At 42.8% G+C, this 16,411-nt stretch overlaps 1 protein-coding gene across 1 annotated transcript in view; it reads left to right on the forward strand.

Moving 5' to 3' along the window:
* The window catches only part of ATP6V0D1 (ATPase H+ transporting V0 subunit d1), an 80,963-nt gene that overhangs the window by 19,981 nt on the left and 44,571 nt on the right, over window positions 1–16,411 (forward strand). The window contains exon 2 of the mRNA XM_018559642.1: window positions 12,655–12,826. Within this exon, the coding sequence (XP_018415144.1) occupies window positions 12,655–12,826 (172 nt within the window). The remainder of the gene's footprint in view (window positions 1–12,654; window positions 12,827–16,411) is intronic.

Here is a 16,411-nt window from a genome sequence, read left to right on the forward strand (position 1 = left end):
TACCGGGTTCGTTCGCCTCTCGATCCTGTCACGGCTCTCTGCCGTGACAGGGGAGGGGCTGGATTCCCATCTCTCCGCTCCAATCTGCCAGCGCTGACTGGCGGAACGGGCGGGGGAGGGGGCGGGTACAGCTGGCTCTGCCTTTAAATAGGCAGAGCCAGCTGTCACTCACGCAGCTGGGCGGATCCCGTCATCTAAGTCGGGATCCGCTCCGGCTGCGGCGTCTCAGTATACCGCGAGCTGTAAACACTGACCCCATAGTTCTCCTTTAACCCGATTGAGAATCTTTGTGCTGGAGAGGACTTTACACAATGGTCCAACTCTCCCATCATCATTACAAGACAACTCTGGAAGGAAATAAATGTTGTGACATTGCATAGGCTTATGGAAATGATGTCACGGCGAATGTGTGCTGCAATCAAAGCTAAAGGCCGGTCCCAACGAAATACTACAGTGTGTAACTTTTTGTGCCGAGCAGTGTATAAAGGTCTGATCACATTCAAGGTCCTGTTTTAGGGTTGGTACAACATCTCTGTTCAAGCAGTTTCAGGGTTACAGTTGGAAAACAGTGACCGGGGACAGCTCATAATTAGTCTGCAAATCTTTTGTGGGAATTTAAATGCACGCTGAAAGTGTTCTCATTAATATCCTGAGAACAGAACTGTATGCTAGTTATCAATGATTTATTAATCGGACATCATAATTGTTCATTAAATGAGAAGTATGAGGTTTTATAGTGACAAGATAAGACCTAGGAAAAGCCCATATAATACAACACACCCAGAACTATGGGGAGAGTTGCCAGGATCTGCTGACTCCACTTACATTTTATTTCTGTTTTTATAACACTGGCCAGTTTCAGAAGTTCTCTTTTAGTTTACAAAATATTTTAGTCAAGCTGCCTTATTACAGGAAACCTGTCATGAGAGAAATATTGAAGTCATCATCTCTGGCCTCTTCTCTTTCAAATACTAGTCACCTGGCTATCATGCTGACTCTGTACTGTGAGTATAGGACGTGGGAAAAACCGTACAGATAAGGACTTCTGACTTGCTAATCTATTTACTTTTTCCAGGTCACTGACTCAGGCGATATGGAAGCCAGTGAGCCACAGTAAATGCCAAGGAAGGAGCTGACTATGATGGCCCCGTATTTCTCTTCTCCTGACAAACCTGAAGTAGTCCCATCACAATACAATCCCTAATGAAAGGGGTGTGTTTTGGACCCCTGAAACACGTTGGGTTGTCTACTTGAATGTCCCCCTGACCCTAATAAAATAAAGTTGTATCTGGACTATTTTAATTGATGTGGCGCTTCAATTTCTACATTTACTGTGGTCACTGTCAAGCCAAAGATACTATGGAGATCCTTTTGGATTGCAGAATCTGCCTATCCATTAGCCAAATTACCAAAATTCACTTAAAGGAGAACTATGAGGTGAGTGCTTTTCACTCACCTCATAGTTCTAGCCGACCTGTGACAATGAGACTGTCACAGGTCGGCTCAGTAGATCGGGAGGTGAGCGAACATATACCGGCGTTCGCTCACCTCTCGATCCTGTCACGGCTCTCTGCCGTGATAGGGGAGGGGCTGGATTCCCCCTCCCCGCTTCGATCCGCCAGCGCTGACTGGCGGAACAGACTAGGGGAGGGGGCGGGTACAGCTGGGTCTGCCTCTAGATAGTCAGTCACGCAGCTGGGCGGATCCCAGCATAATTATCGGTATCCGCTTCAGCTGCGGCGTCTCAGTATACCGCGAGCAGCAGCTCGCGGTATACTGCGGCATCTCAGTATACCGCGAGAAAAGTCTTAACCCCATAGTTCTCCTTTAACCATTATGCAGCTTAACCACTTAAAAATGACTTGTAGTTAACTTGATAGTCAAGCAACCTCTTATTTGAAATGTCCAGAATACCAAGGGCCCCCAAATGTTATTAAAAAAAAAAACTGGCACATGATTGAACATTTTGAGCTTTTAGTAGGAACATTTATCCAAAGGATGTCTTGATTCAGCACCCAATGTTGACCTGGTTAATATTTTTTTTGCCAGCTAATGCCACCTTGCATCTGGGCCTGGCTTTTCCTTATACGCCTGTAGGGAATACTGCTGGGAGCATACCATCAGATCACTTGTCATGAGGTGCAAGTAAGACCATAGTGAGAATAGTGCTGATGGGGGAATTAGTCACCAGAGCCATCAAATATTGTAACAAACGGCCATCTGACCTAACCAAAAAGTAAATGACCAATCTTAGTTTTCCTTTTGGATATGTGGAGTTGTGATTATGGACATCCGTACCTGTGAATTAAACCTCTGGCAATTGCAAAACCTGGAAATTCACTCTAGTTCTGCCTCACTGCTGCCTGGGTTATGTTCCTGCTCATTGGATATTGGTCCATTTATCCATTGGTTCCATAGATGATGATGAACCTCTGCTCATTGAGAAGACTGGACACTAGGGATTATCAGATACCAAGTATGGTAGTTAGGAGGCAGCTGTCATTTTTAAAGAGCATTGGCTACAGGGCTCTTGGGATTTGTGCATCCCTGTTTTTAATGTATGATTTGATGTGTGTGTGTGTGTGTGTGTGTGTGTATATATGTGTAATATATACACTGAGTGGCCAGATTATTATGAACACTTGACGTTTGTAGGCAAATTAGCTATAATTTCGCGCTGAGGTTGCTAGAGGGCCAGACCATTATAAATAGGGAAGCAGGTTGTTTACCACGGCAGTAGAAGTGATTTTTTTCTGAAGACATGGGTAAACAACGTGATTTAACAGCCTCTGAACGTGGGATGATTGTTGGCGCTCGGAGCAAGTATCAGCAAAACCGCAGAATTTGCTAAATGTTCAAGAGCAGCTGTTGTAGATCGGGAGGTGAGCGAACATATACCGGCGTTCGCTCACCTCTCGATCCTGTCACGGCTCTCTGCCGTGACAGGGGAGGGGCTGGATTCCCCCAAAAAAACTGGCACATGATTGAACATTTTGAGCTTTTAGTAGGAACATTTATCCAAAGGATGTCTTGATTCAGCACCCAATGTTGACCTGGTTAATATTTTTTTTGCCAGCTAATGCCACCTTGCATCTGGGCCTGGCTTTTCCTTATACGCCTGTAGGGAATACTGCTGGGAGCATACCATCAGATCACTTGTCATGAGGTGCAAGTAAGACCATAGTGAGAATAGTGCTGATGGGGGAATTAGTCACCAGAGCCATCAAATATTGTAACAAACGGCCATCTGACCTAACCAAAAAGTAAATGACCAATCTTAGTTTTCCTTTTGGATATGTGGAGTTGTGATTATGGACATCCGTACCTGTGAATTAAACCTCTGGCAATTGCAAAACCTGGAAATTCACTCTAGTTCTGCCTCACTGCTGCCTGGGTTATGTTCCTGCTCATTGGATATTGGTCCATTTATCCATTGGTTCCATAGATGATGATGAACCTCTGCTCATTGAGAAGACTGGACACTAGGGATTATCAGATACCAAGTATGGTAGTTAGGAGGCAGCTGTCATTTTTAAAGAGCATTGGCTACAGGGCTCTTGGGATTTGTGCATCCCTGTTTTTAATGTATGATTTGATGTGTGTGTGTGTGTGTGTGTGTGTGTATATATGTGTAATATATACACTGAGTGGCCAGATTATTATGAACACTTGACGTTTGTAGGCAAATTAGCTATAATTTCGCGCTGAGGTTGCTAGAGGGCCAGACCATTATAAATAGGGAAGCAGGTTGTTTACCACGGCAGTAGAAGTGATTTTTTTCTGAAGACATGGGTAAACAACGTGATTTAACAGCCTCTGAACGTGGGATGATTGTTGGCGCTCGGAGCAAGTATCAGCAAAACCGCAGAATTTGCTAAATGTTCAAGAGCAGCTGTTGTAGATCGGGAGGTGAGCGAACATATACCGGCGTTCGCTCACCTCTCGATCCTGTCACGGCTCTCTGCCGTGACAGGGGAGGGGCTGGATTCCCCCCTCCCCACTCCGATCCGCCAGCGCTGACTGGCAGAAAGGACAGGGGAGGGGGCAGGTACAGCTGGCTCTGCCTTTAGATAGGCAAAGCCAGCTGTCACTCACGCAGCTGGGCGGATCTCGTCATCGATGTTGTGATCCGCTGCGGTGTCTCAGTATACCGCGAGCTGTAGCTCGCGGTATACTGAGCTTAGGGTAACGGGAGGACGCTAGTTTGTGTCCTCTCATTACCCTAAGGAGAACTTTAAAGGAGAACCTATGAGGTGAGTGAAAATCCCTCATCCTCATAGTTCGAGCCGTCGTGTGACAATGAAACTGTCACACGTTGGCTCAATAGATCGGGAAGTGAGCAAACACATACCGTCGCTCGCTCACTCCACGATCATCTCCTTGCAGAGAGTGGTGACTGTCTGTCATGGCTCCCTGCAGGGATTCCCACCTCCCTGCTGCGATCATCCAGCCCTGACTGGAGGAACGGACGGGTGAGGGGGCGGTTACAGCTGGATCTGGCTCTAGATAGGCAGATCCTGCTTTCAATCAGCCAGCTGGATGGATCTGGACAGTAATGTCAGGATTCGTCCCGGCTGCGGCGGTTTCCACAGAATGATTGAAGTAGCCTGCAGGTCCTCGGCTACAGATTCCTCTGCAGCAAGTCCCCAAGAGAAACAATGAGCAATTATTATTTTGAGACTAGGTTACATTAAAGAGACCCTGTCATCAATTACTGGTAAAAGCACAGAACCATTAAAGGGTAATTTCCATTTCCCAGCAAATGTGGGAAACTGAAATTACCCCCACAAATTGGTCCCTTCTGGCCTCCCCCAGTAGTGATACCTTTTGGGGGAACCGCCGTTCTCTCTGCTACAATTACAGGCATTACTCCCCCAGAGTCAAAAGCATGTTGGGATTTGTAGTTAAAGCACAGCTGGAGGGCCTGAGTTGCCCACAGCAATTTTAGTTTTTTGAATTGGCTATGTAGCACAAGGATAGGCAACCTTGGCACGCTAGCTGTTGTGGAACTACTGGTCCTATGAGGCCGAGGTTGCCTACCCCGATGTAGGGGCTATGTAAGCAACTAAATTGTAAGCTGATTTAGTATTGTGTTGTGCACGGCAGTCAAATACTTTGGTCTACAATGGCCTCACGCCTTGCCTACAGTTTTACTGCATTGACTTTTGCACTGTACACCAGAGAGGCAGGAGTTATTTGACTTCTTATTGGTGTTTAGTGTTTTGTGACCCAACTTTCTTTTGGTATTTTTGCAATTAATATTCCCAAAATAAGCTCAGTTCAAAACTGAACTCTTTGAGCTGCCAAATAATTTATAGTTTTCTGCAGCCAACTTGATGATTCAGACACTCCTCTTAGACAGCACAGCCAGATCCTTCCCCTCTGCTGCAGCAGCTACCTGGCATTGCCGAGAACAAACCCCAAACCTGCTGACTGGTCAATAACGGTGCAGCAGCTCACTAATGAGGTCATCATCCTTCTCATTCCTTCTGTCAGCATGCTCTCTGTCAGTGCCTGTGGCAAATCCTGATTGGCAACAAGTGCTGGGCCCTTTTTTTTTTTTTCTTCATAGTCTCAGCGGTGTTGGACAGTACAGTAAGCTGATACTGAGACATATTTAAAAAGACCTTTTAATTATATTTTAGTTTAATATAATATTGTGTTAATTTGTGTTTAGCCTAAAATAAGAATTTCTCATCCACAAAACTGGTTTACTGCTATTGTCAGTGCAATATGGCAGTCACTGCTGATATTCAGTATATCTTCGGGGAATATGATTATTTGCACACCACAACTCCAAATGTGTGTGGCCTTTCCAGAAAATTAAGTTAAACTGAATCTTTCAAAAAACAAGGGGAACACGTAGGAGCTTTACGCTGAGTAAAATTGTATAGTAGTGACCAAATCCTAGGGTTTCAATAAACTTAATTCAAAAAAAGTACAATCCCCTTTAAACAAGAAATCCCTAAAAGTGGAGATGGTCTGATAAATGGATCACAATGCGTAATAACCCACCTTAAACTGAATCTTATTAATCATTGGTGCATTCCATATGTTCTTTTGAAGTGTGTGCTTAAATACAGTTATTCAACGCATTTTCCTGACATACTGTCAACAAGTTGTTAATTAGCTCCGCCGAACATGCACAATGGTGAAACGTATCTGTTTCAGGACTATACTTTTCTACGAATCTGGAGACAAGATCCTTTGGACGTTCCTATGCTGGCATCTGGTGCAAGTAAAACAAAAGTGTTGGCCGGCTCTTTCTGCATCACTTTCTCCCCGGAGGCCTGAGGACCTGCTCGGATTCGGAACATTTTGTTCCAGGCATTTTTGCAACTGTTTTTAAAAGTCCAAAAGCAGTGAAACCTCAGGGAAAAGAAATTAATCTTTCAGTAGTTTAACATAATATTCAGTCATCTTCATGCTATGCAATGGCAGATTTGTAATCGTATATTTAAAGATGTTCATGTTTCTCTCTACTTTTTTTTTTTTATCTAAAGGAACAACGCTAGAGAACTCGATATAGAATTTTCAGAAAAACTACAATAATTTTTGTGTGAAGAACAACTGTTTAACCTGACCCCATAGTTCTCCTTTTAAAGGAGAACTATAGGGAGAGTAAAATGTACTCTTCCCAATAGTGTGAGGCGGTGTGTGACACTGTAGCTGTGCCGTTCCTGTAGCTAGAGAAATGGGTGATCACAAACCACTGATCGCTCAGCTCGCAGCTTCTCCCTGCAGAGTGGTGACTGTCAGGTGAAGTGCAAATCTTTTTGCAGAAAGGCCTGCATCCTATGTCGCAATGAACCAGACTTACAAAACCTATTCATAACACACGCTAATCAAGATAAAAAAACATTTCCAGGAGTAATCAAAAACCATTTTGTCAAGCATAAAAAGGAAAACAAACAAAACCAAAAAGAACATAGAAATCATGTGTTATTTATTTATTTTTTTTCAAATAAACATGGGGGCAAAAATCCAATTTTTCATTCAATCCATGTGATAGGATGTCAGGTTTTCATTGCTGTCTGTGTTAGCGCTGCGGAGATTCACTCTCTTTCTTTATTTCTACTGACCACCAATGTCATCAGGAATTAAAGTGAGGGGAAAAAATTTTAGTTGCTACTAGAACGGGAATAGAGGAGAAATCTTCCAAAGGGGACTCTTGTTTTGGTGATAACCTTATATGAGGGGAGTTCCTGCACATTGTAAAGATATCTTCTCACTTTCTATTGTGTCTACAGGACAGTAAATGAAGGAGAAATGTCCCTAATTAATCATAGATGGAAAATTAAAACCCGGTTTCTGTAGAAGTATTTGAGTATTTCCCAACTAGCTGTCTATAACATATCTACAAGCCAAGTGCTGTACTTCACACTTACCTGGTCAGAATTACACTTAAAATGTATTCAGGTTGTTGTTTATTTATTATTCTTACATTTTAGTTTATCAGTTGTCACTTTTCTTTGTACATTGCCATGCTTTGCCCCATTTAAATAATACTGCAGGCAAACCACTTTAATACACTGCTCAAATGCTTATTGCTTTGCTTGTCAGGCCATTTTGGCCAGCCTGTATTGTGATAAACAAACCATTAGCAGGCAGGATTATCGCTTTTCTATTACCAGGGTTGGCTTCCTGCTCATTGGACAGAGGTGATGATTCATTGTCCAGGGTAGGTGGGAGGCGGGCAAGTAAACATATATGTATTTAGTTGTTTGCTTGGAGTCCTAATTAAAGGAGAACTATGTGGTGAGTGCTTTTCACTCACCTCATAGTTCTAGCCGACCTATGACAATGAGACTGTCACAGGTCGGCTCAGTAGAATTACAGATTAACCACTTAAAAATGACTTGTGGTTAACTTGATAGTCAAGTAACCTCTTATTTGAAATGTCCAGAATACCAAGGGCCCCCAAATGTTATTAAAAAAAAACTGGCAAAACCGCCGCCGGTTCCTTCAATTCTTCTCGGCTCCCCGTTGGGGAGAGCAGCGGTGATCCAGAGAAGCGGCGGGAGGAGAGGACATGGCGATCTACCAGTGATCGCTATGGCACAGGTACTTGTTTTTTGTATCGGAATATTTGCACGAGTACTCATGCAAATACTCGCTTGTATCGGTGCATCCCTATTAAATATATATATACATATACACACATACACACACACACACAGAGTGTATAAATTTATACACTCTGTGTGTGATGTATGTATGTGTGTATATATATATATATATATATATATAATGTGTGTGTAATAGTTTATATGGTTTAACATTTGATTAATTTCTGCCGAGGAGCCAAGGCACTTGCTGTTCATCCACTTGTTTCTAGATGTATATCAAAACAGAATGCTATTAATGGTTCATGAGGCCTCTACTAGACTGGTTGTGGGTCATTAATTTGTACTACCAATGCAACCATTAAATGTCCATGTGATTGTATTTAATGACCTGTTAAGAGATGTACTTCGTGTTCTGAGACTTAAACACAACTAGATTGTATTACTTACTTGTTCTGGTTTAGGTAATGCTTCTATTGGCTTGGCCTGTCCCATTCTTATTGTAATGTGCTCCTATTCAGTCTCCGGTTCCCCAACACATGCAGATAAAATGGTGTAGATTCCATTATTGATAAGGGGGTGCTGTGCTGAATATTGCTCCATCTTCACTTGTTTTCTGTTTTTTATCAGTTGTTTGGACTCGACTGTGCCTAATATCATTCATGTCATTGGTCACAACACCATGCGCCTAGTTGATGGGTTCAAAATCAATGATCGCACTCCAATAAGGCTCCCAGGTGGTACCTAGGTGAGGTACTGATGAAGAGCAGGGAATTATTATTATTAGGAATGGAGTATTCTGGTATTTTCAAAATGGAAACCTTGTAAAGAATAGTTTGAGTTCCTTCATTCATATGTGTTGTAAATAAACCAAATGTCCTTTTTTTCTTTTTCTTTTTCTTTGTGTGTGTGTGTGTGTGTGTGTGTGTGTGTGTGTGTGTGTGTGTGGGCGTGTTTGGGGGAAAATCCTGTCCTAGAAGAAGGTCTTTCTTGGATACCACTCTGTCTAGAGGCCACCAGCAATGGTGTATGCTGTACTATTCTAGAAAAGATACATGATGTTAATTAATACAGACCCTTCTCGAGCGTAGAATCGAGTTGTACAAAAGGAAAGCATAAACCCTTTAATACTTTGCTTGGTGGTTGGGGGGGTATATAGGTTTAGGTTTTTTGGGTTTTTTTTTTTGAATGTTTGCACTCATTCAATTTTTTTTTTTTTTTATTGAACTGAGAAAATAGTTATGTCCTTTTCAATAGTGGTAGCAATAATACAGTACAAAATCATGCTGTACTGTAGAAGATAATTTATTTATGTATACAGAACTTTTTGTAGCATTGTATACATTTTATTGACCATATTTATTTACACACTAGCAAATTTGTGCCCATTCTAGACGGGAGAAGGTTTAATAAAAGGTTAAACAAAAAATGTTCAATTGTTTTAGTGGGTAAGATGTGCAGGAGATCAGTGTAGAGGGCCAGACAGCAGGCAGTATATGCAGGATTGAAGTGTGGTGGGTGGTATGTGGAGGGTATACAATAAGGACATGCTGTGCTGTCAGCAGGCTGGATGAGGATGCCTGCACCGAAGGTCCATGGTGCCATGAGTTGGTCTGCTGCCTTGGAAGGGAAGTCTTTGCAGGGCTTAGTGAGCTGCATGCAGGTGAGACACAGAGGTTGATGAGGAATCTGGCTGGGGAGCACCATCAAAAGGTAAGACAAGTTGGTTGCTGAGGAATCTAACCTGCAGGGACCAGGGGTGGTACAATTGGGAGGGAAGCCATGACAGGTACTAACAAGCCGGCATAAAACTTGTTTGCAGGTAGCAGCTAGGTTTCCAGGCCACGTTCTTCCAGAGGGAGAGAGGAGACTGATCAAGGTCTGACATGTTATGGTAGCTGGGGACAAGGGAGCAGGCTATTCGGACAAATAATTAGGGTCTGACATGTTGTGTTGCGAGAGACCAGGGAAGGGAGTAGATGTGTGCACAGTGCAGGTAAGTAAATGGAAAGTGGATGAAAAGGAGGAGTGTGAGTGCTCCTAAGGCAGAAGTCCCCTCAGACTGAGGATGTTCACAGGGGAGATGAAATTGTTATTTATGGCACCTATAAAGTATTGTAAATCATTTTTACTTTGGATCAATCTCAAAACATCCTTTTCTATTACTACAGGTCTCTCCATTTATTTCAGTTGCTCATATTCTGTCCAATAGTTGCATAAAAACACCAACATTGACTCTTATGTAACATTTAGTCTCTCTTATCTGTCTGGAGAGACCTATGGTAGCTGTCATTGCGAAAGCAATTACAGGGTTAGAGGTTGCCAGGTCTCTGACTGTCAATTCATGAGTCTATCTATCCTTTAAGTGTGCAAACCGGCAGACCTCAAGTGACCTCTAAACTCTGACCCTTTGACAGTCTGGTTTCATGTTGGAGTAGTATATAGACAAAAAAAATCATAAGTAACTGAACAATCATAAAACAAAACCTCCTTTTTTTTCCCCAGATTCCTACATAAGCCAAATTTGTTTCTCTTTGAGTACATGTGCTTTGGAAACAATTGTGGTGTCCTTAAAGCATTAGTAAACAAACCCATGATGGTCTGACATGGTTATGTGTGATGGTGTACCAAAGATGTTTTCTGGAAATTTTGGAACATTCTTGGAAATGTTGGATGTCGGTAATCAACACTCCCAAACTACACATTGATTAGCTGTGATAATGTTTACAATATAATTTCTGATTTCCCGATCCTCTCCAGTTTCTGCCAAGTGAGTGTGTAGTAAATTGCAGCGAGTCTCTCTGCTACTCATCTGGCTGTACAAGGCTGGATTCTGGCAGGGAAATGTATGTTCATTTTCTTTGACATGTAAAACCCAGAATCTCCATTTTCATGTAACGTTTTAATAGAGAACACTAGCATTTGGTAAGCGCCGGACGAAAGGTTTAGATGGGCAATGGCATCTTAGTTACTTTTTTGGCAAGTTCATCATTCTGCACATTAGATTTAAATGACGCCAAGCTAGCTAGTCCTTTCATTGACTTTTGGTAACTGTATGTCATTTCCAAATCAGTCAATATCTTTTTCCCTTGGCGACTAATCAGGTTTTGGATTTAGAAAATGCACATGAAACCTAAACTTTGTATTGATGGTGAAACTGGAACCTTTTGAAGAATAAATGTGAATGACAATATAACTGGTGACAAAGTGTGTATTTGACTAATAATTTACAAGTAATATGCACTATTACTTGTAATATGATATACACCCATTACATTACAGTTTAAAGCATAATTCCAGGCAAAAATATCAAGCTAAAAAATAATACCTGATTAAAAGATAAAGTAACAAAACTTGATTTTCCTGCAAAATTCAGCTTCAGTCCAAAGAGTATATTGGTTACATTGCATCAACATAGTACTTTGTGTCTTGCTAAAGGAGAACTATGAGGTGAGTGCTTTTCACTCACCTCATAGTTCTAGCCGACCTGTGACAATGAGACTGTCACAGGTTGGCTCAGTAGATCGGGAGGTGAGCGAACACATACCGGCGTTCGCTCACCTCTCGATCCTGTCAAGGCTCTCTGCCGTGACAGGGGAGGGGCTGTTTTCCCCCCTCCCCGCTTCAATCCTCCAGCGCTGACTGGCGGAACGGACGGGGGAGGGGGCGGGTACAGCTGGCTCTGCCTCTAGATAGCCAGAGCCAGCTGTCAGTCACGCAGCTGGGCGGATCACGGCACAATTGTCGAGATCCGCTTCAGCTGCGGCGTCTATACTGCGGCGTCTCAGTATACCGTGAGCTACAGCTCGCGGTATACTGAGCCTAGGGTGACGGTAGGATGCTAGTTTGTGTCCTCCCGTTACCCTAAGGAGAACTATGGGGAAAAGCCTTAACCCCATAGTTCTCCTTTTAAGTACAGACATTCTCTACCTTAAGGCCTGATTCACACCTAGGCGACAGCGTTTTTGCTGCACGGTTTTGGCGCATACATTAAGTCGTGTGTTTTTATGAGCAGATTGTTACACATTGATGTAAATGGCAAAAATGCGCAAAACCAGTTGTGATGCATATTTCCAACCGTCTCCTATTGACGCTATGGGGACAAAACGAGCTGTAATCTGCCAGGAAGAAGCTCATGTACTTTTTCCAGCCACAGGGGTTTTGCTTATTGCTACAAAACGTTCAGGTGTGAACAGGGGCCATAAGTATGAGGCGCGGTGCAGACCTCTGCTATCCGGGATCGTGCGGTCCAGCACAATGCAGGCAGTGCTTTCTGTGCGGCCCCATTGATCGTTGATTTCAATGGGGTGACAAAAGAGTTACTTTTTAACATCCCTTTTACACATCACAGCACAGATACCCCCCATTGTAAGACCATTTAAACTACCTGTATACATTTGGCTTGTTGGGCGGAAACTCGCAGAAATGTAGGTTGAAGGTATACATTACGGGTTGTATGATGTCTAGTTTGCTGATGAATAATAAATGTGGCTGCTCTGAATGTAATAAGTTTATTACTACCATTTTTAGAGCAAAGAATGCAGAAAATAATTTCAATTTCTGATTTCGTTTATATTCTTTCACACAGATCTCAAGTTGCATCTTCAGAGCACAGACTATGGCACATTTCTGGCCAATGAAGCCTCGCCGCTTGCTGTCTCTGTCATTGATGACAAGCTGAAGGAGAAGATGGTTGTGGAGTTTAGACACATGAGGAACCAATCGTATGAGCCGCTCGCCAGCTTCTTGGATTACATTACGTAAGTAAAGAGCATAGTGTCACTTAGGCAAACGCTTGGCCCTGTGTAATCATTTTGTCCTGCGCTTCTTGTACTTTTACTGTGCACCTATTTGATTTATTGATATTTTAGATTAACACCGTGCTGCTGACTCCTGGCAGTCCTTTAAGGTGCTCTTTAGGCAAGGAGTCTGAAGCGGGCTTCCCGACCATGTGATTGGCTGTCACTGTGGTCACATGATCGGTAGCCTGTTTCTTTGACTGGTGAACGGTGACTGGGAGTTGTCGGCAAATTAGGGGAGGACTTATCACTGGGAAAGGAAGACAATTATAATAACCTGTCATAGATAACCCATCCTCATTTTAATGAAAATAAGTATTTTGTCACAGTCTGTGTCTCCAATGAATAGGTTTCCCATTACTTCCTGTCTCAACAGGAAAGGAGGAGAAATCTCATCAAAGGGGGCACAGACCACAAATCCACTGTAACACATTAAAGCGGCAGCATGGATAATGGGCCTTAATGCCAAGCTGCCGCATATATGCATCAGCCTGCTGCACTGATCTGTGCTGAGAGCACATCCACCAGCTCCTGCTCGCCCTTTATGGTCGGGAGTCCGTGGGACAGGCCATTGTAGATATTTATGCTTGGTAACTACATTCATGTAGGATAACACATGTGTTATCCTGACCATGAATGGTTCAAAGCCTCCTTCCTTGCTGACTCTCCCTGGTGTACTGTTTGTGTTCAAAAATCTGGGGAATTTTTGTTTTGATATTGCCTGTGTGAAATTGTCCCCATTGGGTGTGTGATCTTCATCTCCTAAACCAACCTGTGACTAGTGATGAGGCTGGGCTTGGTGCAAACTTAATTTGCCTGAGTTCAACCAAGCATGGTTAAAACTAACTGGCACCACCTCCCCAATCAGGAGGTGACGGTCAGAGTTTTGAGTGGGCCTAGGTGAACTCAGAGGAACTGAGTTATCTCCAAGCCCTGCCTAATCTCTATCTTTAACCCATCACATGGTTTCCCACCGCCATGTGCACCCTTAGTGGTATTTACATTAGACTTCTTGTGAATGACTAAATCATAACTTTGTGAGCAAACTCTCTATTGTATGGGACATTTTTTCATATCCTCAAACTGCGTGTTATTCTCATTACGTTTTGACCATTTGTGCCAGGGCTGGGACAATTCCAAGAGCCAGGTAGCCAATGTTTCTTAATAATTGCAGTTGGGCGCCTAACGTTCCAGTTTTTTACATTATCAATTGAGCTGGCTCCTAAAAAAAAACAAAACAATCCTGCCTGCTCATGGACTGGACAGATTGAGCTGGATTTCATGTGAATGAGTGAGTGAGTATATTTTGCCATCTCCAGACAATGAATTAGATCCACAGGGGTGTATTAATTAATATGGTGACCAAGGTAGTTGCGCTAGGATATATGAAAAAATCAGGAACCAAAATACAGAAAAAATAAGAAAAAATATAATAATATCAAAAAATATAATAATATCAAAAAATGTGATCCAAAAGATTATAATCCAATACCAAGCGCAGCACACTGGTTCACTATTAATTAATATGTATTTCAGGAGCCAGTCTGTCCAATCCAGGAACCAGCAGGATTTTTTTAGGAGCCAGCTCCACTGACAGCAACTAGAGAAAACCTCAAAAGTTGGACATCAGTTGTAACTTTTAATGTGCAGAGGCTGCCTGGCTCTTGGGATTTGTCCTGCCCTGCAGTAAAGTGTTTTTTTCTTCTACAGGTAGTACACATTTAGCTCAGAGCACACATTCACATGCCTATTTTGTCAAAGTTTAGAACCTACTTGCCAGTTTCCCCCTTGCTGCTGTTCTACAAACAGTTGGTACATATGGTGGCTTTTGACATCTTCTGTGCCATGTGTTTCTACTTGCTTATCATTTATCTTGAATATATATTTTGTGCTCTGTTGTTCTATAGTTCACCGTTTTAAATATTTCTGCTTTGGGGGTAACGTATCTCTATTTTATTGCTGACTTATATTACCTTTAGCCCTCATTCACACGAGAAGCGTCTGGCCTGTACAGGTCCGTGCTGCGTGCACGACCCTTTCAGGCCACTCCCGGGAAGAACAGGTGCTGCGTCTGATTTGCACGCAGCAGCCTTTCCTTTTCTATGGTAGTACGCGGCCCTATGCTCACCCGACCTGCACGTCCGTGCGGCTGCGGGTGTTCGTACTCATGCGCTGACAGGATGGATACTGTCTGCGTCAGAGCAGGGACACACGCAGCCGCACGGACATGCAGGTTGCTTGAGTGTAGGGCGGCGTACGGCTGCATACTCCCATAGAGAAGGACAGGCTGCTGCGTACAAATCACACGCAGCACCTGTCCTTCCCGGGAGCGGCTTGATACGGCTGTGCACGCAGCACGGATCTATACGGGCTGGCCGTTACCCGTGTGAATGAGGGCAAAGTCTACTAGAACATATGCAGTATGATTGTGGTTGTTTTCGTTGTACGTATCCTACATTAACTTACACATTTTTTTAAATCTCCGCTTTTAGTTCTGTTGTCCTAAGGAAACCTTTTTTCCGTTTTGTGGAAGTGAGATTTCGGGTTTAAAAGGACACCTTCACTTTTTGTTTAGGTCTTCATTATTATTAATGAATTCATAAATAATATTATTAATTAATTCATAAATAATATTAAAAGTACACAGCGTGAAATGATATGCACTATATTTATGGAGGCAACCAGGTCTTGTTTATAGGTATTGGTGATAAATATGGTTTTGCGGGAAAAAAACAACAACTTGGTTATCGGTATATTTTTGTTTACAATATACTTAACCTGTTTAATTCTTCCACCTGAGTAACGGTACTAGTCCAGCTAACTAAACAACAGTGTGGTATTTTCTATCATTTTACAGCAGGTCTGAGGTGGACAAAATTGCAGAACTAACAGTGAGAACTTAGCAGGCACTAGGGCTGCAACAACTAATCAATGTTAATTGATAATGAGAATCATTCTTAACGATTCTCATTATCGATTTAGTTGGTTCTGCTTCTTTTCTCCCCGCTGGGAGACAGTGTTTCATGGGCTCTGTGTGCTCCCCCTCTAAGGAGATGCAGATCCCTGCAGCCAGTGTCCAGCAGTGAGGTGAGCTCCAAACCTCTTTTAACCCCCTCCACTGCAGCCACCGGCAATTTGAAATGGCAAATAGCAGACTGGCTATTGCACCCACCCACTGGCTACTATGTTTATATTCAGCTGCCTTAGCAGGCATCTGTCATTCCTTAGCTAAAGCTACTGAAGTGGAAAGGTGACACTAGGGGTCTAATAGACCCCTAATGTCACTTTAAAGAGCACCTGTTATCTGCAATGTGCTATCACATAGGGGGCTTGTGTGCCCCCCATGTGATAGCAATAAAAGTAAAAAGTCCCCTGCCCCCGCGAACACATGCATACTACCGAAAACGCAAGTCAGGTGCACCTACATACGAAAATGACGATTGTGCTACACATGTCACCACGTGCGCCAGAGTGATGGCAATAATTTGCGGGCCCATATTATTTGCTAACTCTAAGCTGATGACTTGTTTAAAAAATATATATATA

Source organism: Nanorana parkeri, unplaced genomic scaffold (assembly GCF_000935625.1).
Source record: "Nanorana parkeri isolate BGI_ZX_2015 unplaced genomic scaffold, ASM93562v1 scaffold409, whole genome shotgun sequence".
Classification (NCBI taxonomy): domain Eukaryota; kingdom Metazoa; phylum Chordata; class Amphibia; order Anura; family Dicroglossidae; genus Nanorana; species Nanorana parkeri.